Source organism: Ceratotherium simum, chromosome 2, assembly GCF_057802395.1.
Source record: "Ceratotherium simum simum isolate JZ-2026a chromosome 2, ASM5780239v1, whole genome shotgun sequence".
NCBI lineage: Eukaryota > Metazoa > Chordata > Mammalia > Perissodactyla > Rhinocerotidae > Ceratotherium > Ceratotherium simum.
The window spans coordinates 52,735,990-52,759,823 of NC_141901.1; the positions used below are offsets into that span (position 1 = coordinate 52,735,990).

Below are 23,834 nucleotides of genomic sequence, written 5' to 3' on the forward strand. Positions count from 1 at the left end.
CCGACACCAGGAAGCCCCCAGGCAGGCTTCCATCGCCCACGCCCAGGACTCCCCAGCACCCACCACATGAGGCCCACACAGCGAGGCCAAAAAGCAGTTCACCAAGTCCAGAACTATTTTGAAATATCCAACCACTGCCCTCCACTAGATCCCTTAACTCAGAGCGCCTCCATCTAAGGGAGGTCGGAAGTTTCATCTTCCAAGAGGAGACCAAGATGCAACCTTCAGAAGGGCAGCTTTTCAGAGACAGTTTTAGCAACCTCAGCTCCCACAGGCCTGAGGCTTGAGAATTGCCAACACCAACCAGTCAACAGACAGGAGGCTGAAGTCAGGGGAACTGCCTGGCACCTGCCCAGCCCCAGCCCAGGCCTTCCTCTTCCTCTCCTCGTCCTCAGTTTTGGGCACCAAGCTTCTGGTCCCTGGTGTCCTACTGTGAGGAGGGCTGAGAACGTCAGAACGCTCCAGAACATCCAGCGTCAGAGCAGCTCTCACCACCGCTGAGAGTGACACCCTGTGCTGCCTGCTTTGAGGAGGATCTGGGGCAGCCTTACCAAGGATGGCCACTATTATTACTACCATTTACCAAGCACTGACTGTATAACAGGCAACTTTAAGACCTTTATACATGATCTCACTTAATGCACTAACAACCTGTGAAGTGGACACCATTGACCCCATTCTACAGATGAGGACCTGACAGCCACGGGCATCTACCAATCTAGACAGTTTACACTCGGGGATACAGAGGACCAGTGAGACAAAATCTCAGACTTTGGAACTGATCATCAGGGTTATTTCCCTAATTCTTGGAAGAACAGTACCAAGACAGAAGATTCTAAGGGCTGTCTCCAAGTCCTTGCAAAGCTACTCTCTGACAGAAGGGGGCGCCAATGTCTGCAAAAAAACTACTTGCCGCAGAAAATCTAGACACAACTGGTGCCGAGGAATACAGATGCCAAAGAGAAGTGGAAACGATCCCTTGGGCCCCATGGGCCCCAGGAAAGAAACTCAAAACAAAACTGGCCTGTGATGCAGGCACCTCAGGCCCAGATTCAGTGAGTGTTCAATCCCGGGTTATTGGGCCTTCTTATCAGCTTCCCCAGAGCTCAGCAAATGTCTCGTGGGGTAAACCAGCCTTGCCTTGGGCAGTCCCTTGCTCTTGTGGTTTCTCCTCTGTTGTGCCAGCCCCTCAAGATGGGCACAACCTCTGTGGTTTCTCTGTGGAGTGCTCAGGTCAAGCCCACACCCATACTCAGAATAGGCAAATGCCCCCAGGGAAGAAAATGAGTGGGGATCAGCTGACCTAGGAAAAACTCACCCTTCTCTTCTCATTGCTTCCACTGCTTTCCATTGTCTTTCAATATATAACTTTTATAACCTATCCAGTTTTCTTCTAGTTATTTCATTATTGCAGTAGTGGTGGTGGTGGCCTGTTGCAACTTATTCTCTTACCCAGGCGTGAAAGTCCAGGTTCCCTCTCTATGCTTCTGCTTCCTCATTTGTGAAATGATGATGATAGTGTAAATATTAAATGAAAGGAAGTATTTGGTTCAGCCAACACAGTGCCCAGAGCATGGTAGGCACTTAGCAGAGTATGACATTCCGTCACCCACCTAAGGGACTGGCAGGGTGGGAGGCCCTGTGGTCCTGGAGAAGAGCACTGGCCTTGGAGTCAGTGGGCTCAGACTTGAATCCCAGCTCCACAATTTGTAAGCTGTGTGACCTTGAATAAGTTGCTCAACTTCTCCTAGCTTCAGTTCTCTCCTCAGTCAAATGAGGAAAACCAATGCCCATCATGCGACGTCTTGTGAGGATTACATGAGGTACCATACAAGAAGCCCTTAGCTCCCTGCCTGGCTCTTGGGAGATACTCAGTGGTAACTACTAGTACATCATATTTCACTTACTAGATGAAACAAGGTAGATTAAGGCATTATGGTATTTAGAGAGTGCCTATAAAAGACCAAATATTATAATGGGTATCAGAAAGGTATAAGATAATGATAAATATTTCTTATACTTTACAGCCCTTTAGCAATTTTCCCAAGTGCTTTGGCCTTCATTATGTCTTCACATCCTCACCACCAGCAGATATTACATGGTGGAACAGATATTATCCCCATTTTAAAGATGAGGGAAACTAAGTTCAATAAGATCGAATGAACTAACTAATGTCCACCCAACTGCTCAGGCACAGAACCAGAACAAGAATTAATCTTCACACCCCTGGTTCCTGCCCTCGAGGATATAACAATCCTACCGTGAAATGGGGCTCTATAGGAGAATATAATCGGGTGGTATGAGGTGGACATTAGGCAGAGGTAAGACAGAAGGTCAGAGAATGGAGAGCTATGAGAAAGCTTGTTAGCAGAGACTGTATTTATTGTTTGATTAAACCACGTCAGCGGTTGTTGCCAGTGCAGACCAGGAGCCTGAAGAGAATGGATGAAGCTCAGAAATCCCGATGGGAGGAAGACTGGGAGAACAGTTCATATCTCAGGTGGCCTGACAAGGTCAGAGTGCACTTTTTTATGTATTCATTCCACAAAAATGTTTTGGACTATTACCACATAGCAGATGCTGCATTAGACACTAGAATACAGTCAGGGAGGAAAACATGGTTCCCATCCTCATGGAGCTCATCGTCTAGTGAAGGAGACAAGCAATGATCAAACAAGCCACACATAGATATATAATTACCAACTGAGATAAGTTACGATGGGAAAGTACCAGATGTGTTAAGAGGGCCCCTAACCAATAAACCCAGCCAGGGGTTGAGAAGGGCACAGGGAGGCCAATTCCAAGAGCCCTACAGGCAGAGGGCAGCATGTGTGAAATCCCCACGCAAAAGTGCACAGGAGACTCAAGGAGGGGAAAGAGAAGTGCATGAGAGAAGGAAAGAGAGAGTGATGGAGAAGGAGGGACGGAGAGATCACAAGGGCCGGACCAGCTGGGCCTGCAGGCTGTGGTTAGGATCAGGGTCTTAGTCTAACAGAGATGTGAAGCCACTGTAGAGTTTTCAGTAGGGGAGGAGGGAGAAGCGCACTAAGAAAAGGGAGCAGAGGGTAGCCTTTTCAGGGCTCTTTGATCATCAACAACAGTGACAGAGTCTGGTTTACTTCAGAAAAAAACTAATTTATTAGAAGCATCAAATGCAAGGCTGAACAACTGGGCCTCCAGAAGGACAGAAACAAAGGAAGTGCCACAGATGCAGGTAGCTGGGTTAAGACGTGGTCATCACTCTCAGAACGCATCTGCCCAACCACTTGCCAGTCCTTGTGCTCTTCTCATGATTCCGATTCCCCAGAGACAGACTCTGATGAGCTCAGCCTGGGTCACATGCTCACTTCTTGACCACAAGACACCTAGACTGATAGTCTCTCAATAAAACAGCTTCCAAGGGGAAGGAGTGTTCCCCAAAGGAAAGTCACAAAGAAATTGGGGTGACATTCCCAAAGAAGTGAGAAGGGATTCCAGACCAAAAAAATAAAAATCAGACATCTACTACACATTCTGAAAGAAAGGCTGGAGGATCATTAAGGACAAACTGGATTTACCCCGTGGTTTTGCCTAGGAAACAAACAGGCAGCATCATGTCAAGGGGGTGGGCCATATAGGAGGTTTGCGAGATGGGAAGTAGAGAAAGGAACTGCCAGATGGCACCTTACATCAGGTCACACGTCTTATAACCTCCCCCAGGCCTCATTGTCTGACTCAGCTGGAGCATTCAGAGAGATAAGGTAACCACTAAATAAATAAGCCACGAAGGGTAGTGAGAAACGGCAGAGGAAACTGAGAAGGAATTTATTCATTCCACCAATAATTACGTGTAAGCAGATTCATCCAAGGATGAAAGCTGACTCTGAAGTGTTCCCCTGCTTTGGGAGGATGAAGGAAGGGGTAAGTGTTACCTACAGATGAAATTCTGGATGTGCAGAACAAAAGGCTAGAAAATAAGTCATGCGATCTGCTGAGAGACTTGCAGGCAGGAGGCCCCCGAGATGGGCCAGAGCCGCTTCTCCTGCTCCTGAAGGTCTATCCGTTGGCATAACATGGTGGTTTCCTCCCTGGACAGGCAAGCTTTGCTCAAAATACGCTAACTCAACACATAATTTCTCATCGGAAGAACATTTCAAATATGGGTTGCAGTATCTTAAGAAATCCACAATGCTTCAAAGACAGTAGACATTGCAAAAGGACTGAAGATAAAAATTGCCCAAGAGTTGGACACTGGGGTGGGGCGGGAAGCCTTTGCTTGCCTCTGTGCTATTTTGTGCTATTGGAATCAAGCTCAAGGTCCTCTGCACAGTTTTGAGGCTTTGGCCTGACTGTTTCTAAAAGTCTCATTTCCCCCCCATTTTTCACAGAAGACTTCTCCATTGCATTTAGATGAAAACTTTTCAGTGCAAAAAGAGTGGCATTGACTCTAAGGAAAGGAGCTCAGAGATGAACTGTGATGTGTAATGTGTCAAGTCTTCAAAACACCACTGCCAAAACCAAGAGATACCCGTTTTGCAGAAAGGCGGTAGGAGAGACTGGCCACCTCCGACAGCGTGTGTCGCTTCCATGTGAAGCAAGCTGATGAACTTACACTACGAACTTGAGCAAATATAGGAAGGTGTGAAGGAAAAGCAGCTCCGGTTCCTCAAAGAAGAAACTCTTACCACCAGTAAATTACAGTCGTTTTCTCACTGGTCTCTCCAGCTCAGATCTTTTTCCAATTTAGTCATTTTACACTAGCTCCCAGACCTATCCTTCTACTGAAGCACCACTCCAAACACGAGTGTGCCTACTTTTCTGAGTCATTCTAAACTCCTTAGCCCAATTTCCCTGAATTTTTAGTTATTTCTATATTTTCCTTGATGATTTCTGTCATATCTGTGCACCTCCATATTATTACATCCTGAATATTGATTAAATTGCCTCATTTTCTTTACTTTGCCTCACTGTAAGCAATATTATCATTATTGTTTAAATATTTTCAATGTACATTAATATAAACACCTAACTGATAAACCTTAAAATGTCCATCCTATACTACCAAAATTCATCTCGTGCATCCCCTAGTGGCACCACACTTCAGGAAACAAGCTTCAAGGCCTGCCCTGGGCTCCCACTAAGCGCCCTTCATACACCCTGCACTCTGGCCCAAGTGGACAATTCACCATTCCCCACACACACTGCTCACTCCAATGTTTGTCCCACCACCCATCTCTGCCTTCCAAATCACACTAATCATTCAAGACCCAGCCCTCCGATGCCACCCGTTCTGGAAGCCTTCCCCAACTCCCCCAGCCTGAAGGAATCTTGCCTCTGAACTCTCACTGCACTTGCAGCACTTGGGACTTCTCACTTAGGACTCAGTGTTGGCCTCCTTGAAATATGAGGTTTGGGTAGAACCTTCTCTCTCCTCTACTGCAGGCTTCCTGAGACCAGAGATCAGAACTGGTCATTTTGCGTAGGGTCTTGCTCAATTAACACCTGTTGAATGCATGTGTCCTCCTCTCTGTCCAGGGCTCTTTTTGGTAAAACACAAATCTGATCATGTCATTCTCCTGCTCCCCACAAAATAAAGGTCCAATAACTCAGCAGACAGAAAGAGATAGGGTTCTTTACAATTTGGCCCAAAATGCCATTTTATCCTCCCCCTGTCTCCCCACTCTCCTCCCAGCCACCTCCACCCCAAACACACCCTCCATCTCTAACCACACCCAACTCCTTGGCATTCCCTGAATAGGACAGGCTATCTCTTGGGCTAGTCCCCCAGCCAGCACCTCATTAAATACACTCCCTCTCTGTCTATCAAACTCCAACTCAGTCCTCAAATGTTAGCTAAAATAGCAGCTCTTCCTGGAAGCCTTTCTCAGCTCCCCTAGGTCCCTCCTCTATATTCCCACATCATTCTATACGTTCTTTATTGAATCACTTGTCAACAATATTATAATTTCTTGTTTAAATGACTGCCACTTCCATTAGCCCATAAGCCCCCCATGAGCAGGCATCTTACTCAATATCCCCAGCGTCTAGAGCAGTGCCTGGTGCACAGTAGGTACTCAAATTTGGTGAATGACCAGTGCGGTGTTAAGAATGTAGGCTCTCTAGCCAGACCTCTGGTGTTTAAAACCTGTCATCGTTACTGTTTATCTTGAGCAGGTTACTTAACTCCTCTGTGCCTGAGTTTCCTCATTCTTAAAATGGTAACAACTCAGAGCTGTTTTGATGATTAAATGAGTTAATAACTATAATGAGCTTAGAACAGAGCTCTGCACATTAAATGCTCAATAAAGTCTATTGTTTACATTATTCCCATCAAAAAGGTACTCATTTCTTCTGACCTTTTCGTCTTTGGCCTCTAATGACTATTGTAATGGTCCAGGCAAAAGATAATGAGGTGGGGATGAAACGGGTGGTATAAAGAAGAGAAAGGTGACAGGTGTCAGACAGAATCACAGGGCTTGGCAATTGAAGGAAGGTGGGGGATGAAGAGAGAGAAGTCAAGGACTATCCAGTCCTTGAGTGGGAACTGGAAAGTCACGGCGGAGTCCAAGACCACAGCCAGAGCAGTCTCCAAATGCACGAGGAATGAGGGAGCTGGTACAGCTGTGCTCAACACTCAGGAAAGAAAATCGAGCCCCTAGGAAAGTAGGAGCAAGAACCAATGACAAGAGGTCAAACCTGGTCAAATCCAAGGGAAGCTTCAAAACCAGGAGCCGAGGAGGCAACGACCAGCATCAAAGGCTCTGTGACAGGATGGGCCTCATTTAATGCTTGCATAACTGACCTGGACATGGAGTGCCCATGAATTCTCCATGTTTGTAAATGACAGTAAATTGTTGCTGCTAAACTCCTAAAAGATCTTTAGAAGCTGGGTGAGGAAGAAGAAATATGGCCAAGTGGGGTTCAATGTGATGCATGAAGATGGAAGTATTTCAATATGCACGCCTAAGCTTTTATGAGTTGACAGCACCAAAGTGAGATCTCTGGGCACCTGGGATCTGGCCCTGCCTTAACTACCAACTAGCCATATGACCTCCCTGGGCCTCAGTTTTCCCAGCTGTACAATGAGGAGATTAGAACACAATCGTTCTAATCATTCTTTGGGGTCCCTTCCAGCCCTTGTGTTCTCCTTAAGAGTCTTAAAAGGCTTTCTAGTTAGTTCCCTTAAGGCATCACCCCTAAACTTCACTGAGCTACTAGATATCATAAGTGTAAGCCAAATATCATTGGCTTCAGAGCTCCCTGGTCAACCTTCCCCTTAATATTATTTTAAAACTGATTAAGTTTGCATTCCAAGTTTAGTAGGAAAACTTGTGGTTGCCTATTTATTTAGATATACCCATATATTTTCTGTTTTCTTTGCTCTTCACTTCTAGCATCTCTGACTGTCCTTCTGGGCTTTCCTTCTGCCTAAAATACATTTTTTAGTATTTTCTTTAATGCAAGTCTTTCAGTGGCAAATGCTATTTTTACTGGTTTGAAAATATTTTTGTTACCTGTATTCTTGAAGGATATTTTTGCTGGGCACAAATGTCTAGAATGGCAGTTGTCATTTTTTTCAGGACATTGAAGGTATCATTTCACTATTAGAAGGGTGCAAAGAGGCAACTTTGCTCTTTCTTACCACTTACCCAGGAGGTTTGCTCTGCAGCCCTCATCTGCACCATCCCTGGACGAAATCTCAGGCAGTTCCTACAGCTTTTCTGGTCCCTTTCAGTTAATAAGAGTCCCAGTCCAGAATAATTCAAAGTTCCAGACTCTCATTTCATTTAAGACTTCTCTCAGCCCCTAGCTTGGACCTGTCTGAGGCTAAGAAGCCGGAGGGGAGAAGAGATCATGGTAAGTTCCTTCTGTTTCTTTACTCCACGCTCTTCCCCCACACACTAGCTGCTGTTTTAGGCCTCTCCAAGGCCAAGCACCCAAAGCAAGCAAAAGAAATAAAGGTCTTACTTGACCTCTAGATGTAGCACATGTCCAAATGCAAATTGATTTCTTTCAAGGGTCACTTTGTGAGGTCTGTGGAGCCCCACTTCCCCATCTTTAGTTCTCTTGATTTGGGCAATGTCCTTTCCAGCCAGGCATTCATGATTATCCCTCAAGCACCTGGCTTCCAACAGTCTAGCCCTCTGTTGGGGACACCTCTCGGACAGGTCCCTTTTAGGACACCTCAAGCCCAGGTTCCTCCAAGGGGCCCATGTCTGGTCCACAGGAAACATCTGTATCATTGTCCTGCCATTCCCATTATAGCCCATCTGTCCTCTGCTGCCAGGCAGGGACAGTGCCAGACATGAGTCAAGTACCAGTTCCTCTGTTCTCCAGGCTCCAAGGGACATATGTCAAGCCCTCCAAGGGTTTTCTTGAAGCCTCTCTCAGCTGGCTTAAAGTTGGAGGAGGGAAGCAAACCCCCAGTGGGGTGAGACTGACCCTCTGTCTTCAATCTGTCAATGTACCCTTAGCCTTCTCCTATAAAGCCAAGGTGATACAGAAGGCCCTTGGTTGCCAGAACCAGGTTTCATTTAATCCCTTTGCAAGTTCTGCATAGTCAGTGTGATGGTTAATTTTATGTATCAACTTGACTGGGCCAAAGGGTGCCTAGACATTTGGCCAAACATTATTCTGGGTGTGTCTGTGAGGGTGTTTCTGGATGAGATTAACATTTGCATTGGTAGACTGAGTAAAGCAGATTGCCCTCCCTAAAGTGGGTGGGCCTCATCCAATCAGTTGAAGATCAGAATAGAACAAAAAGGCTGAGCAAGAGAGACCTCCTCCTGCCTGACTGCTCTGAGCTGGGACATTGGTCTTTCTCTGCCTTCAGATTCCAACTGAAAAATCAGCTTTTCTTGGATCTTGAGGCTGCCAGCTTCTGGACCAGAACTACACCATTGAGTTTCCTGGGTCTCCAGCAGGCAGACTGCAGGTCTTGGCACTTCCCAGCCTCCATAATCACATAAAACAATTCCTTATAATATAAATACACATACATCCTATTGGTTCTGTTTCTCTAGAGAACTCTACTAATACAGACAATCTTGCACCTTGCTTTAGAATGTCAATGTCCTTAAGTACCTATGATTTTCTCAGTCTTTGGGGCCTCTGCTGAAACTTAGAACCAACAAAAAAAGTCACATTAAAATTATGCCAGATTATTATTTTGTAATTTTTTCCATAGGGTCCTAGGGAAACAATCAATTATCCTTTGAGTTTGCTCCCTTCTCGTATCTCACAGCCCCTTCTCTTGCTTTATCCACGTCTGCACCAGCAGGTAATACCCCTTCCTCTCCTGAAAAATGATGAAAGGAAGCTACGGCCGCCTGAATGCTGCTGGGAAAACATGGTAAGAAGTGAGCCCAGAAACTTGTGACCATGGAGATGGTTTGTAGTCAGCAAACCAAGGCCCCTGCCTGCCTTCCTTCTCTGGGCATCCAAGAAATGGTTGGTTTAGAAACCCTGAGCCCACAGACTATTTTCCAGCAACAACTGCATAGCGACAGGATTAATATGCTGCAAACCCAGCTGTACAATGAGTCAAGAAACTGCTCATGACCTGCTTATCAGAGCCAAAGTTACAATATCAGGCACACCAGGCTTCTTTTCCAGCAGTAGGGCAGACTTGATATCCTGCACTACCTCCTCTATGGAAACTAAAACCCTGGATAAAATATATCAGCACCTTGTTAAAAACACATTACTTAGCTAGCACAAAAAGGAAGAGAATCTACAAAGGCCAAAATGAAGTGAAAGCAAGAACCTAGGAAGCAAGCAGGTGTCAAGGCTACCTTTGGCCTTGAGTTTCTGTTTCAACAGCTGCAAAGGGTTGGGGTTCATGATGTAAAGCCCACTAAGGTAGGGAGTCTATCAGGAGACCCCACTCAAACCTGGTGCCCCCTCCCAAGGGCTTCACCCTCAAGGTAGGAGGAGACAGGTCATAAAGCCATCATGCCAAAGGGAACAACAAGGAATGCACACGTTTTGATCTTGGGGCTGGGAAGGGGAGGAATCTCCCCTGGGAGCTTGTAAAGCCAGCCTTTAAATTCGTCTGAATTAATACTCTGTGGTAGTGCCTTAAACGATCTGCAGAAGTCAAAGTAAATCTTCCCTGGAGGAATAAAACCTCAATTGAGGACTCAAAGAATTTCCACAATTTTCCAAGGAAAATGAGTTTACAGTAAGCAAAGAAAAAAGAAAGAAATCACACAATACACACAATAAGACACTAAAATCAACAGGCAGAAAATTCTACAGGCAGCAAAATCAGATCACAGAGAGTTCAAATATTGGGATTATGAGATATAGAATACAAAATTTTTCTACCACTCCATCCTTGCCTATTTTCTCCTGTCTCCAAATGTAAATCAGTGTGGTGGCTCTCAGCCCCTTTCTGTTTCTTCAGAGACTCTGCTCTTGCTTTTCTTCTTTCTCAATCTCTCTTTCTCCAGTCACCTTCCCCAAGAACTACGAACATGTGCATATCTTTCCCATTAAGGAAGGAAGGAAAGAAAGAAAAAAAAACACTTCCCCTCGTCTTACTGCACCACTCCTACAGCTAAGCTTCTTGAAAGAGCAATTACCGTGCATTCCCCACTGCCCATTCGCTCCTCAGCTGCAGTCTACCTTCCACACACAGCCCCACCGCTCTCCAGAAATAGCCATTACCCAGGCTGTCAGTATCCTAAATTACCATGTTACCAAATCCAATGAACTATTATCTCACCTATTATTGCTAAGCTATTTGTACTGTCGCCATTCTGTCTTCTCGGAAACTCTTTCCCCTCTCCACCTCTGTGACATCACTTTCTTCTGATTTTTCTCTTTCCTTTCTGGTCATTTCTTCCCAGTCTCCTTTGAGTGTTACATGTCCTCTGCCCACTTCTTAAAATGTTGTTGTTCTAAAGTTTCTATTCTCAGCACTTTTCACATTCTCCCTGACCATGTCATCCATTCTCACGGCTTAAAACATCCATATATCTCTGGGGCGTGCATAACCTGGCAGTGTAAGAAATCTTTCCAGCGAGGACTCCAACATGAATAGTTTCACGAGAATCAGTTCCCAGATCCTCAATTTTCATGTGTATTCCTTCCCAGAATCAATCTGCCTGAGACTATGCCTGTGACCAAGGTGTCTTCCTTCACAAGCTACCTTTCACTCATCCTAAATCTGATTATGGTACATTTCTCCAGAGTTTATGTAAAAATCTCTCGACCAGCAACTTGAAAAATTGCTGTAGGTATTAAGACTACCTAGAATGACCACAAGGTAGTGAATGACTATAATATGGGTACTAAATGGTCTTCTAAGTTAGAAGGGTTCCAACGCTGCTTTCAATAAATTAAAGAAAGACCAGATGGAGTTGTCAGCTGATTGATCATTAGAAATAGTTTTTGATGATAGATCAGTATGTGAATTGGGGTATATAATACAAAAGGGGTTGAAAGAATTGATTGGCTATAACAACGTCTTCCATCCTCATCTACTTATTTGTCTAAACAAAGTTTCTCAGCATTAATATCAAAGCAATGAAAAATATTATGGCAATTTGTGCTGAGTTCTGTGCTGTTCCAGCAATAATGAGTCTTCATTCATGGATACATGAACTAATAGAAAAATCTATTCAACCTCACCAATCTCATTAACAGATGCATTTCCAGTAACATTTTACTTTTATGTTTAATGATTGTTTATTTAAACTATATTTGTTATTTTAATCAATTGTATACTAAGAAGTATTTTAATGATAACCCAATCTAGAAGAAATTAATTAACACTTAGAGCTTTATGGTCTCAGGAGGAAAAATGTAATTTCTTTTAATAAACATATAGTAATATTTGCTCAGACAAGCATAAAAGGACATTCAAGAAAAATTTTTCAAGCATAAAAACGCATTACTTTAGGATTATATTTCATGGGAAAAGTGGAATGGAAATACAAGTTCAAAGAGAAAAGGGAAAGATGTAAAACTTTCACCCTGTTAAAGAGGATCTTGTCCATGTATTTTTTAAATGGATGATGGTAGGCAGCAGACCACACTGGCACTTAGTTTCTATTGGATGCGTTCAAATGAGTGATGTGACAATTTCCTTTTAAAATGTCAATATTTAAAATACATCAGAAATGACATCTTTTGCAAATATTCAAACTTACAATAAAGAATTTTATATGTCAACTTATAAATGTGTGAGGGTAAATACTGTACAATTCCATTTATATTACATCAGAGAACAGGCAAAATTAACTTATACTGAAAAAATCAGAACAGTGGTTGCCTCTAGGAAGGATGGGGTCATGGATTGACTGGGAAAGGGGACAAAGGAACTTTCTGGGGTGATACTAATGTTGTATACCTTAATAGGGTTTGGGGTTAGAAAGGCAAAAGCATTTGTCAAAAATCATCTAACAATGTACTTAAAATGTGTACATTTCATTGAAGTAAATTTTATCTCAGAAAAAAAGAAAAACTGTAAACAAATATTTGAACTCTAGTTACTGTTAGGCATGCTGCAGCGTTTAGAGGAGAAATGTATTGATGTCTAAAATTTATCTGGAAATGCATAAAAAAATAAGATAGATTGACAAATGGACAGATGTAGCAATAAGCAATATGTAACTAAAGAGAAATGTTTATAGTAGAATCAGGGTATTGAGATATGGTGTTCACTGCTCAATTATTTCAACTTTTCTGTATGTTTGAAAATATTCACAATAAAATATTGGGGAAAATGGGCAAAGGAGAATATATTTTTTCATAATTCTTTTAGCGGATATGCAGGCAAAAGTTGGAAGACTTTTGGTTTGTATTATCACCATTTGGGGATGAATCTTTAACCTAAATTTACAGCCCAAACCTCTCTCCAGAATCCCAATCATATTTCCATCTGTCTCCTGGACCTCTCCATTGGATTTCCCATCAGATCTAAAACTTAACAAATCCAAATATGAATTTATTGTCTCCCTGTGTCAGAAATATCATCAGCTATAGCAACAGAATACAAAAGTCAAACAAAATGAGAGTTATTTTTCTTACGTTACAAGAAATCTGGAGGTAGGTGGCTGCTGGCGTTGGTTCAGTAGTTCAACAATCTCCTGGTGGGCAGGTCTGCAATTCTTTTGGCCTTTCCTCATAGTCACAAAATGTTCTACAGCTCCAGGCATCATGTCTCAGTTCAAGACAGGAAAAAAGGGAAGGGAGCAATGCCAGTGTCAATTGAACTTTTTATCAAGACAATTTCAGATTTTCCAGCAGCCTCCCAGCAGACTGCCACATAAATCCCATTAATCAGAACTGTGTCATATGGCTACCCCCAGCTGCAAAGGAAATCAGGAAGTAAGTACTTCCCTTTCCTATCCTCTAAATTGGATGTAGGATTGGGTGGCAGGTGAGCCCATCTAAAGCATCTGTAACATTCTCCCCCAATCCTGCTCTACCTTCTATACCCCCATCTCTATTAATGGTTTCCGATCTGCCTAGTTACCCAAGTAAGAAACCCAGGAGTCACCCTTTCCTCTCTTTCCCCTTCTATTCCTCATATCCACTCTGTCTTGATCTTTTATCAGTCTGAATATCTCTCAAATCTGAGCCTCCTTCCTACACCCATGGCCACTGTCTTGGTTCAGATTCTCATTTCATTTTTTTTTTTTTTGCGAGCAAGATCGGCCCTGAGCTAACATCTGCCAATCCTCCTCTTTTTGTTGAGGAAGACTGGCCCTGGGCTAACATCCATGCCCATCTTCCTCCACTTTATATGGGACGCCGCCACAGCACGGCTTGACAAGCGGTGCGTCCGTGCGTGCCCAGGATCCGAACCGGCAAACCCCGGGGCGCTGCAGCAGAGCACGCGCACTTAACCACTTGCGCCACCGGGCCAGCCCCCCAGGTTCTCATTTCTTACCTGAACTGCTGTCACAGTCTCTTAATTAGTCTCAAGTCTTAACTTCAAACCATCCTCTAGTTGCCCCAGCTTGACCATTCTAAAAATAGAAATCTAACCATCTTATCCCCTGCTCCGATCCTGTCTATGGCTTTGCCTAACATCTAATTTAAAGGCTAACTTCCTTATTATGTCAATTGATGTGGTCCCCCACTTTCATATAATAACGTACTCTTGAAAATATGTTATCAGTTAGGACGCCCTAGTCCCATCAAGGGTCAGCTCCCCTAAGACACAACTTTGTAGAGGGGGGAGCTGGGAAGTCTATACTCAAAATCTAAATCTATATGCTAGGCAGGCAACCATCTGTGTGATAAAATTGTAGTATGAAAGAACAATAAATTTATATAATAGGGGCTCTGTTCCCAGAGAGTACAGAATATATGATCTCTAAATGTATTTTGTCTTACAGACAGAAAGTTCAACAATATATTTAAGGTATAATATCATTGTTGTTCATCCAGTTCAGAGATTTATTGACTACCTACTATGTACTAGACACTACTCTTTAGTTCTTTTCCTTTATAATAGATCAGAGATGGCAGATATATAGAACAATAAGTATTTGATTGAAGCAAAAGATTTGCCTTTTTCTGCATACCTATCATTTCTATCTTTGTCTCTATTTCGCTATTTGAGACTTATGCTTATTACCAGAATCAGCACTTTCATTTTTCTGTCTTCTACTCATTTTCGTAAATCAAATTCACTAGATATTTAAACAAATGTCCAACGACACAGACGTAGGCAAAGATGGCAACATGGTAGAAACTGATTGACTGATAGAGTGCAATACAATAATAGCTAACTCTTTCATACGACATTCTGTGCCAGGCACTCTTCCAGGCACTTTACAGATATTAACTCATTAATATGCACAACTCTATGAAGTAGGTACTATTATGTCCATGTTGCAGATGAGGAAACTGAGGGCCAAGGATAGTTGTGCACTTTGTCAGCTGACTGAAAGCTGTGCCCTAGCATCTTTCTGACTCACCTCCCTCTCTGCTCCACTTAGGCTAACTACGGTTCTCATAGTTCCCCGGGAAGCCTTGTTCTCTTTTACACATGCTGTTCCATCTGCCTGGACTGCGCTTCCTCTCTGCTTAGACTCATTCTTCAAACCAGATCTGGTCTACTCTCTTCAGCAAAGCCTTCCCTGCCCAGTGCAGTGAGGCCAGGCCGTACTGGCCAGAACCTTACCCAGCCTCCTCACTTTGCTCTAATTATTTGCTTACAGATCTGTCTCTACCACCAGAGACGGTGCTAGCAGGCCTGGCTGTCTCCGCATTGAGTCCCTGGGGCTTGCTACTATGTCTGGCCTATAATAGACACTTAGAGTTTTGCTGAATTAATGCATAGGCTCCCTGGATTTCACACTTTTCTGTCGCCCCCATACTGCCTGGCACCACATGTTGTAGACACTTAGTCAATGGGAGTGAGAATCTGGTTTCCCCGCCAGCAGCCTAACTTAATAAAACAAAGCAAAACAAAATCCGCCCCCTTTCCTCCCATCTTCACATCACAATTAACCCCCGAGGACTTGGATTCCTTTCCAAGCCCTCCCAGCAGTCGAATCCAGCAGAACCGGGGGAGTCTGACTCCCCCTCTACTGGCCAGGACGAGTAGGGTGGGCAGCATCCCGTGCCTTCTCCCAGTTCTTGCCTATTAAGGTAAGAGTCCTCGGAGGAGCGCGGGAGGGGCCGAGGGAGGGTCCCCCAGAAGCGGCCTCCACGGCCCCGGCGCTCGCACGGCACGAGGGAACCACAGCCCTGGACCAGGTGCCCTTGGCCGCGTGTCCCGCGACGGGTACCGCCAGCTTCAGGGCGGCCTCAGGTCCTACTTATCTCTTCTACCCGAGGCTCCCTTCCTAGGTTTCCCTAGCCTCTGGGGCCGCGTCCTAATTCTCAACCATCACCGCAGGCCTCAAATGAGTCTCTGCACAGGGCGCTGATTAAAGGAGTCTCAGGTCCCCAGTGGACGCTGCTTCCTCGCAGATGCTCGGATAACCACCGGGAGCGGTGCGCCTGCGGGGCGCGTCGCCCTGCAACCGGAGGAAAGGAGGCGGTCCCTGGTTCCCGGAGGACAGCGGGGGACGTGCTCCTTCTGGCCGCTGGGTCTCCACCCCCGCTGCGCCCTCACCCGTCGCCAGGCTCTCCGCACCGCGTCCCCCCGACCCGGTCTCAATCCGCTGCCAGGCTCCCGCCCCGCCCCCCGCAGGCCCCGCCCACGGCCCTTGCGCTCCGCCCCGTCCCCGCCGGCTCCCGCCGCTCCCGGCGCTGCGAGCGCGGGCCTGGGGACTCGGGATCCCGCCGCCGGGGCCGCAGCATGGGGCGCTTCCGCGGGGGCCTGCGGTGCGTCAAGTACCTGCTGCTCGGCTTCAACCTGCTCTTCTGGGTAAGAGCCGGAGTCGACAGGGCCGGGCAGGGGAGGGGCCTGGGCAGGGGCGCGGGGCCGGAGTCCCCGGGGAGCTGACCGCTGCGGCGTCCGAGCCGGGCTCCAGAAGGCAGGGTGTTCCAAGAGGCGGAGGTGAGAAGGCGGCAGACAAAGAGGGAGGGGAGGGATGGAGGGAGAGAGAACGGAAAGAATGAGAGATTGAGCAATGAGAAATGGTGAGAAGGGGGCAGACACCTTGTGGCTGTTCCTTTTGAGGAACCTCCTGCCTTGGTTTTCATCTCGCAGCTGGTGGTGACTCCAGGTGCGGGGGCACCAGCCTCTCCTCACTTCCTGAGGGGTCGGCTCCCCTCCAGCCTTCGGTGCACACACCCCCTTCTCGCTGTGCCTTTCCGCTGGAGCCAGGGCCTGTCCAGGGCGTTTCGAGAAAACCCCCTGCGCCGGGCTGCCAGGGGTGGTGCCCCATTCGGAGTATGTGGAGACACCACTTCGCTGTGATGGTTTTGTTTAGGAAATTTTGTTAGGTTTTGTTTAGGGTTGGAGTAGAAATGGTATGGGGGCGGGGGGAGAGTCATCCTTTTTCTGGGAATTAGGAGAGGGTACCACTGGGTGGGAGGAGGTGGTGGTGCTCTTCTGTGAAGGGAATGGGCGGAAGAGAAGGGCTTCCAAACACAGCAGCATCTCCCTTCAACCCCCAGCCGAAGCCTCTGCTACATACTAATGTTCCAGAGATGATCTCATGCAACTTTGCATTGAACGCACAACATTCCTGGGATTAGTGGTTCACAGAGAGAGAGGGCCATGACCCTTGTCTTCTATATTACTGGGACAAGGTTAAGGCTAGGCCATCCCTAGATCCCTGGATACCCTGCCTCAGGCCCTGGAGCACTATGAGACAAGGTCTGAAAATTGTCTTGTCTGCGCATTCCCTCTTGGGCTTTCTCGGGAGAATGTCAGCCAGTATCACACTCAGATAGACCCTGAAGGAAAATATAGATCTTGCTTTGGGTGAAGAGGTTCTTAGAGCTGGGAGGGAGCCGCAGGGACCTGGGTACTTGGAAACACTAGGCTGGAGGGGGGTGGCGGTTGTCCTATCTGCTCTAGGGAGTTTGTCTTCCTATGACTGCAACTAATTAATTATTGAATGATGGGCTCTGCTTGTGTCTGCTAACCCATTAGCCCAGACGCCTGAGTGTCTCCAGCAACTCCAAGCTCTCAGAGGCCAAGATGCCATCCTCAGCGTCCTTCAGCAGGGGAAGGTGTGAAGGAGGTACCCTGAAGACAGCCCCCGAATTTTAAAAATATACGTGGGTTTTGTCCATCTGGGCTTTTACATCCAGCGTACTATAGGGAGGGGTGTTTCTAAAGGTCCTTTATGTTGTGCTTTTTAATAGTCTGGCTTAATTTCAAAAGCTGTTGATTATAGATGTCATGCTTCAGTGACACCCTTCACTCTCTCTGCTTACAAATTCAAAAGCAGTTTTCTATCAGCCTGAGAAGGAATTCTGAGGCTGAGTTCAGTGCTTATTTAGGCCTGCTGTTGTGCCAGCCGTTCCAGGGATAATAGGAAGCATTTGCTGAACCTTTTCAGTGTGTCAGGGACAGTGCTACACACATTGCATTCATTATTACATTTAATTCTCACAACAATCCCGATGTGTGTACTATTATTATCCTCATTTTTACCGATCAGGAAACAGAGGCTTAAATAGGTTAACATGCCCTAGGTCACACAGCTAGTGAGTGTAGAGGTGGGACTCAAACTCAGCCTATGTGCTCCTAAGCACTGTGGTACATTACACTCCTAACCACTGGTTCCCAAAGTGTGGCTCCTGGACCAGCAGCATGAGCATCTCCTGGGAACTTGTCAGAAATGCACATTCTCGGTCCCATTCCAGGCCTGCTGAAGCAGAAACTCTGGGGGAAGGACTCAGCAATCTGTTTTAGCAAGCCCTCCCGGTAATGCTGATGCATGCTCAAGTTGAGAACCACTCAGTTAAACAATTATCAAACAAGTATTTAAAGATATAAAGATAATTTATACATATATAAATATAAATGAACATATGTAATTTATGAATATAAAGCACTGTTCCCTAAGCTGCTAATCTAGTTGAGGAAACAAGTCCAATGCATATAGAACAACAACAAACAAGTAAGACAGTATATAATCAAGTGACAAATTTCACACCTCTGACCATAAACACAGTGAGGAAGGGAAGTAGGAACAAAGTGACGTTTGAGTGTCTACCATGTGTTAGCCACTGGGCTTAGACATGACCTTTGATATATGTGACCTAATTAAGGTGTTCAGAGAGAAGCTCACAGCCACAGTGAGGAGTCAGGATAGTTATCCTGAAGAAGGGGATGTTTAAGCTGAACCTCAAAGGATTGGTAGAATGGAGGTGGACAAGTTGAGGGGGTGACACACCACCCACCAGCAGAGAAACAGCACAAGGATGAGTGTGACCACCATCTGATGAAGGGATCAGGCTTTGGTGCAGAGATCCCAAGCAGGGTGTGCTTGAGCAAGTTATTCTTAGTTCTAGGCCTCTGTTTTCTCATCTGTACAATTGGGGTACTAGAGTTGTTGAGAGGAAAAAGGAAATACGTGAAGTATCCAACCTCACCTTCCTATGAGCCTAGTGTACAGTAAGTACTCAGAAAATGTTATTTTTAAGTGCCTGGCACATAGGAAGCATTCAGTAAAAGTTAGCTCTCTTTCCCGAGGCACACAATGTTGGGGAATAGTGTGTATGTTCACCAAGTGACTAGCAGCTTGTCTTTGTTTTAGGATAACTGTACATTATCTTCCCAATTTGTACTTGTGGATTTTCCCCGCTAGAACCGAGAACCTCTGAAGCAGAAATTTTTTTCTGTTTTGTTCACAGCTGTATCTCTAGTCCTAGAACAGTGCCCAGCACACAGGAGGCACTGGGTAAATACTGTGGAGTGAATTAATGAATCTGCGGGTTAGAGAACTTGGTACAGATGGCCTTCCCGATTTGCACAGATAATCAATTATCAACTTTATCTGGAGGACTGAGCCTATCTCTTCCTGCTCATCACCTATCAATTTGTTCTTTGTTTGCACAGACTGAGCCCAGGAGGGGAATAGGGGGCCTTCCTCTCTCCCAATTCCATGGGAGGTGGGGACCGAGGTCTTGGAACAGCAGCAGTTACAGGCAGCCTTTCCATGTCTGTACCTGCCCAACCAAAGGGAAAGGGGCGACCTGAAACAGGTACCAAATGATTTAGGGGAAAGTGATTGTTTGGGATAAATTATCCAGATGTCCACCTTGACTGTAACTGAGGGAACCTGATTCCAGAAAAGCACCACCCTGGTTTCTGAAGTTGTTTTTTCCTGGTTGGAGGGGTTTGTAGGAAGTTTGGGGAAGGGGCAGAGGGCGGGGGACAGTTTTCCTGGAAGGATCGGCTGTAGCTGTGACTTCAAGTGTAATATTTACACACACCCTTCAATACTTGCGTGCCTGCCCTTCTGAGGTATAAGGTCCCCCTCTGTGACAGCACTTCCTTTCCTGTCAGGAACTCAGCAGAAGGCAGGCACAGAGGTGGGGGTGGGGTATGTTTTGTGATCTGCAATTTGACAAATTGATTTGCAACCTCCTGGCAGCTTGGTTTAAGTTTCCCTAGGCTATGCTCCTGATTTTATAAACATTCACTAGATCCTGCCAGAGCCAGCCCAGCACTCCCTGGCGCAGGGCCGCTGACTGTGTTCACCATTTTAAAAAACAAAAGTAAAGCCTAGCCATGAACCCCACTAAATTAATTTCTGTTATCATGGTTGATATCTAACATGAAGCCCCTCCCAACATCTGTGGTGTCTAAATTCAGACACCGCAGTCAGATAGCATGGCATAGTCCCATGCCTGTCACTGAAATCACCTTTATTTTTTTCCTCTGTTGCATAGCAATATAAATAACACACCACAGTCCACCAGGCTGCCTATGTCGGTTTAGAGAAAACCTTGGGCGCTATTTATTCCTTGGTATATTGTTGTGTGCTCAGCGTTTTCCTATCATTGTGCTGTATGAGCCGCTCGGGGTTACCGACCAACAGGAAGCAGAACTGTTCACTGTCGAAAGTCAGATGCCATATATGGCTTGTTTGAAGTTGTTCTCCTTTCCTTCTCGCCATAATTAATGCAGCTTTGGGGTTTCACTTGGTGATGCCTGACAAGTGCTTTTAGGAAAGACGGTGTGTCGTGGGCTTGGGAGTGAAAGATGTTTGACTCCACGGAAGCTGACAGAGCCTGCCTCCCTCTCTTTGCCAAACTCACCTCAAGCAATAACTTGAGAGCTACCAGCTGTCAGAATGACTGGTTAAAAAAAATATCTGAAGAAAGTATTCCTCAGGGTTCATCCAAAAGCTAGACAACTCCAGAAAGCATAGAGGAATTTCTTTGTCCTTCTTGTAGGATAGTCCCCATTTCTGATTTCTGTCAAGGGGAGAAGAGAGCAGCAGTGGCCAGCCTCCCCCAGGGTGAACAAGAGGGGCCTAGCTTCTTGGGAGGGACAAGGAGTCTGATAGGTGCTAGTCTGTGGACAGATAGGTCTAGGCAGCGTGGCAATTCAAATACAGGAATTCAAAGCCTAGAAGGTGGATAGTGGCATCTCGCTGCCTGGGTTTATTCCTGGCTGTGCTATTTACTAACTAGGGGACTTGGGCAAGTTGTTTAATCTCTTTGAGCCTCAGTTTTCTTATCTGTAAAATGGACGTGATCAAGTACCAACATCAGTCTATGATCTTAGTACAGATGAAATGAGTTAATATATGTAAAGTAGTAAGTATGGTACATGTGCATAGTAAATACTCAATAACATAAGATATCGGTGGTGGTCGTACTTAAACACTGGAAGTGCAAGTAGAATCCTGTCATGCTGGTATCCTCCTCCTTCCACCCTCAGCACCTAGAAGAGGTTCAGCATCACTGGCATGGCTCCAGCTAACAGGGCTGTGTGCACTGACCCCAGCTCAGGATCTGTATGTTTGTTCCCTGCCCTGCCTCTGTGCTTCCACGGGGAGCCCGGTGGGTGCAGTGGGAAACCTTTGGTGATCAGTGCCTCTCAGACTTTAATGTGCATACAAATCACCCGAGTTCTTGTTCACATGTAACCTCTGATTCAGTAGGTCTGCAGCTGTAACAAGCCCCCAGGTGATGCTGATGCTGCTGGTCTAGGAAACACGCTTTGAGAACCACTGGTTTAGATGTGGCCTGAACAGGTCAAAGACCCCCCGGTGGCTCTGGTTTATGAATGGAGCAGGGAGGGCCCTTCTTCTTGGCCTGCTCACCTGGCTTCCTTGTGGCAATTCTCTTAACTCCAGTTACCACTTTACCATTATTGTTTTAAGACTTTTTTTTTTTACATTAAGACTTGATGGTTTCTAGTATTACTAGGCAGCCACCTATTCCTTGTCCATTGTATTTCACTGTATTATTCTAGAACATCCATGCAGTATCTTTGAGTCTCCAGCCATGTGTGACAAAAGAGGACATAACCTCCACCCCCCACCTTATTATTGACAGTTAATATCACAATAGGGCTGTTCTCCTAAAGCAAGTGATGCTGTACTGACCACTGAGACCAAGCATGTCATGGTTGCTAAGGAATTAAAGAGAAGGAATTGAGAAAGAGGCTGGTAAAATGAGAATATAAGATGGGCTGGGAGCACATCTTACAGATGAGTAAGGGTTACCTTGGCTTGCCTTTTTCATCCTCTTTGGGTTTAATTGGGAACAAAAATAATAATGCTAATTAACATTCATATGATGTTTTAGTTTACAAAATACTTTCACATGCATTATCCCATTTGATCATGAATCCCAACAATCCCATGAGTTAACGTAATTATCCCCATTTTACAGCTGTGGAAGCGTAGGTAGTATGAGATCGAAGAGTTAGGGATGAGCAAAGTCAGGATTCACACCCGGGTCTTCTGATTTGAAACTGATTTTAATTAACTGTTCTTTTCACTATATTAACTTATTAGAGCATGTAGAATATAAAGTATAAGAAACATTGCTGGCTTGGAAAATGTGAAGTCTGTGACCAGGGAGATTATATCCAGTGTAGGATTTAGTTTTGCTGCATTCCGGAAATGCAGATACGAGGAGATACATAAAACAGCCTGGCAGACAGAAGCAGGAGAGAGGCTGAGAACACTACTGATCAGTTTAAGGCAGAGGAAAAGCAAGATGGGAATCGAGAAGGGATATGTATCGAGACAGTTTTTCTACTTAATTTCAGTAGCAAAAACTTGAAGAAGAATAGTAAAGCTGTGTGCAAGCTGCTTTCCTAAGCTCATTTTGTATATTAACTCCTTTAACCCTCACAATGACCCTCTGAAATAACAGCTTTTTTACATATGAGGAAACAGAGGTGCAGAGAGCTCAAGAGACTTGCCCGGGGACTCAGGGCTAGCCTGTGGCGGAACTGGGTTTCTGTGTGTGGCCTCAGAGTCCAAGTCTGCAGACGAACAGGGAGAGGAGGTTAAAGCTCTGATGAGCTCTTATGTGAACTCTAGACCTGCACTCTCCAATATGGTGGCTATGCTGCTAATCACATGTGGCTATCCAAATTTAAATTAATTAATATTAAAAGAAATTTAATGTTCAGCTTCTAACTTGCACCAGCCACATTTCAAGTGCTTAATAACCATAGGTGGCCGGTGGCTACAGGATTGGATGGTGCAGATAGAGAACATTTTACATTGACATCATTGGAGAAAGTTCTATTGGATAGCCTTAGCCTAAATATAGTTATTCTTTCTCTCATAAATCATCTTTTCCTGTTTTTCTCTTATTGGGTCTTATAAAAACTAAAACTAAAGAGGGGGGAAACGTAGTTTCTGGAAAAGGGCACTGACTTATCTAGTATAGAAGGTTTAGAAAAGTCCAGGGAATTCTAGCAGTCAAGGAAAGACAGTAGAGCTAAAATAAAAATTAGTGAAGGAAGGCAGCAGAGGACAAGTTATTAGTACCATGGAAGGGGTGTTTTCTATCTTTCGTAGGATGAAGTTTTCAGTTTGAATGTAATAACATTAGTCAGTCTACCACCATATTAACACTAAGTGCCGGGCACTCTCTGTTTGAGGTGTGTAATGTGAACTCATTTAATCTCTTAGGGAGGCACTATTGTTACCTCCACTTTGCAGCTGAGGAAGCTGAGAGTTAGAGAGGTCAAGTGACTTGCCCAAGATCACAGACTAGTAAGTAAAAGAGCCTAATTCAAATTCAGGATGCCTAGAACCCCTGTTTTTATCTGCTACAACTCCTCGACACCACAGCACTATACACATATTATTATCCTAAGGGCATCATTATTCATCATCTAAGTCTGAATACTCAGAAGAGGTAACATTTTCTCCAAGAACAGTTGCAAACATTCCCAAGTGTGTGCCAAGACCTGTCCTCCCCACTGAAATGGTGATTGAGAAAGAGTCAGCTTATAAATTGGGTCAAGGGAATTGGGCAGGGACAGCAAAGCCCCCCAAAGG

At 45.1% G+C, this 23,834-nt stretch overlaps 1 protein-coding gene across 1 annotated transcript in view; it reads left to right on the plus strand.

The window, feature by feature from the left end:
• The first annotated feature begins 16,186 nt into the window (after positions 1-16,186).
• TSPAN2 (tetraspanin 2) overlaps positions 16,187-23,834 on the plus strand; it is a 39,989-nt gene continuing 32,341 nt past the window's right edge. Inside the window, exon 1 of the mRNA XM_004420626.3 lies at positions 16,187-16,318. Coding sequence (XP_004420683.2) covers positions 16,250-16,318 — 69 coding nt within the window. The 5' untranslated portion in view covers positions 16,187-16,249. The remainder of the gene's footprint in view (positions 16,319-23,834) is intronic.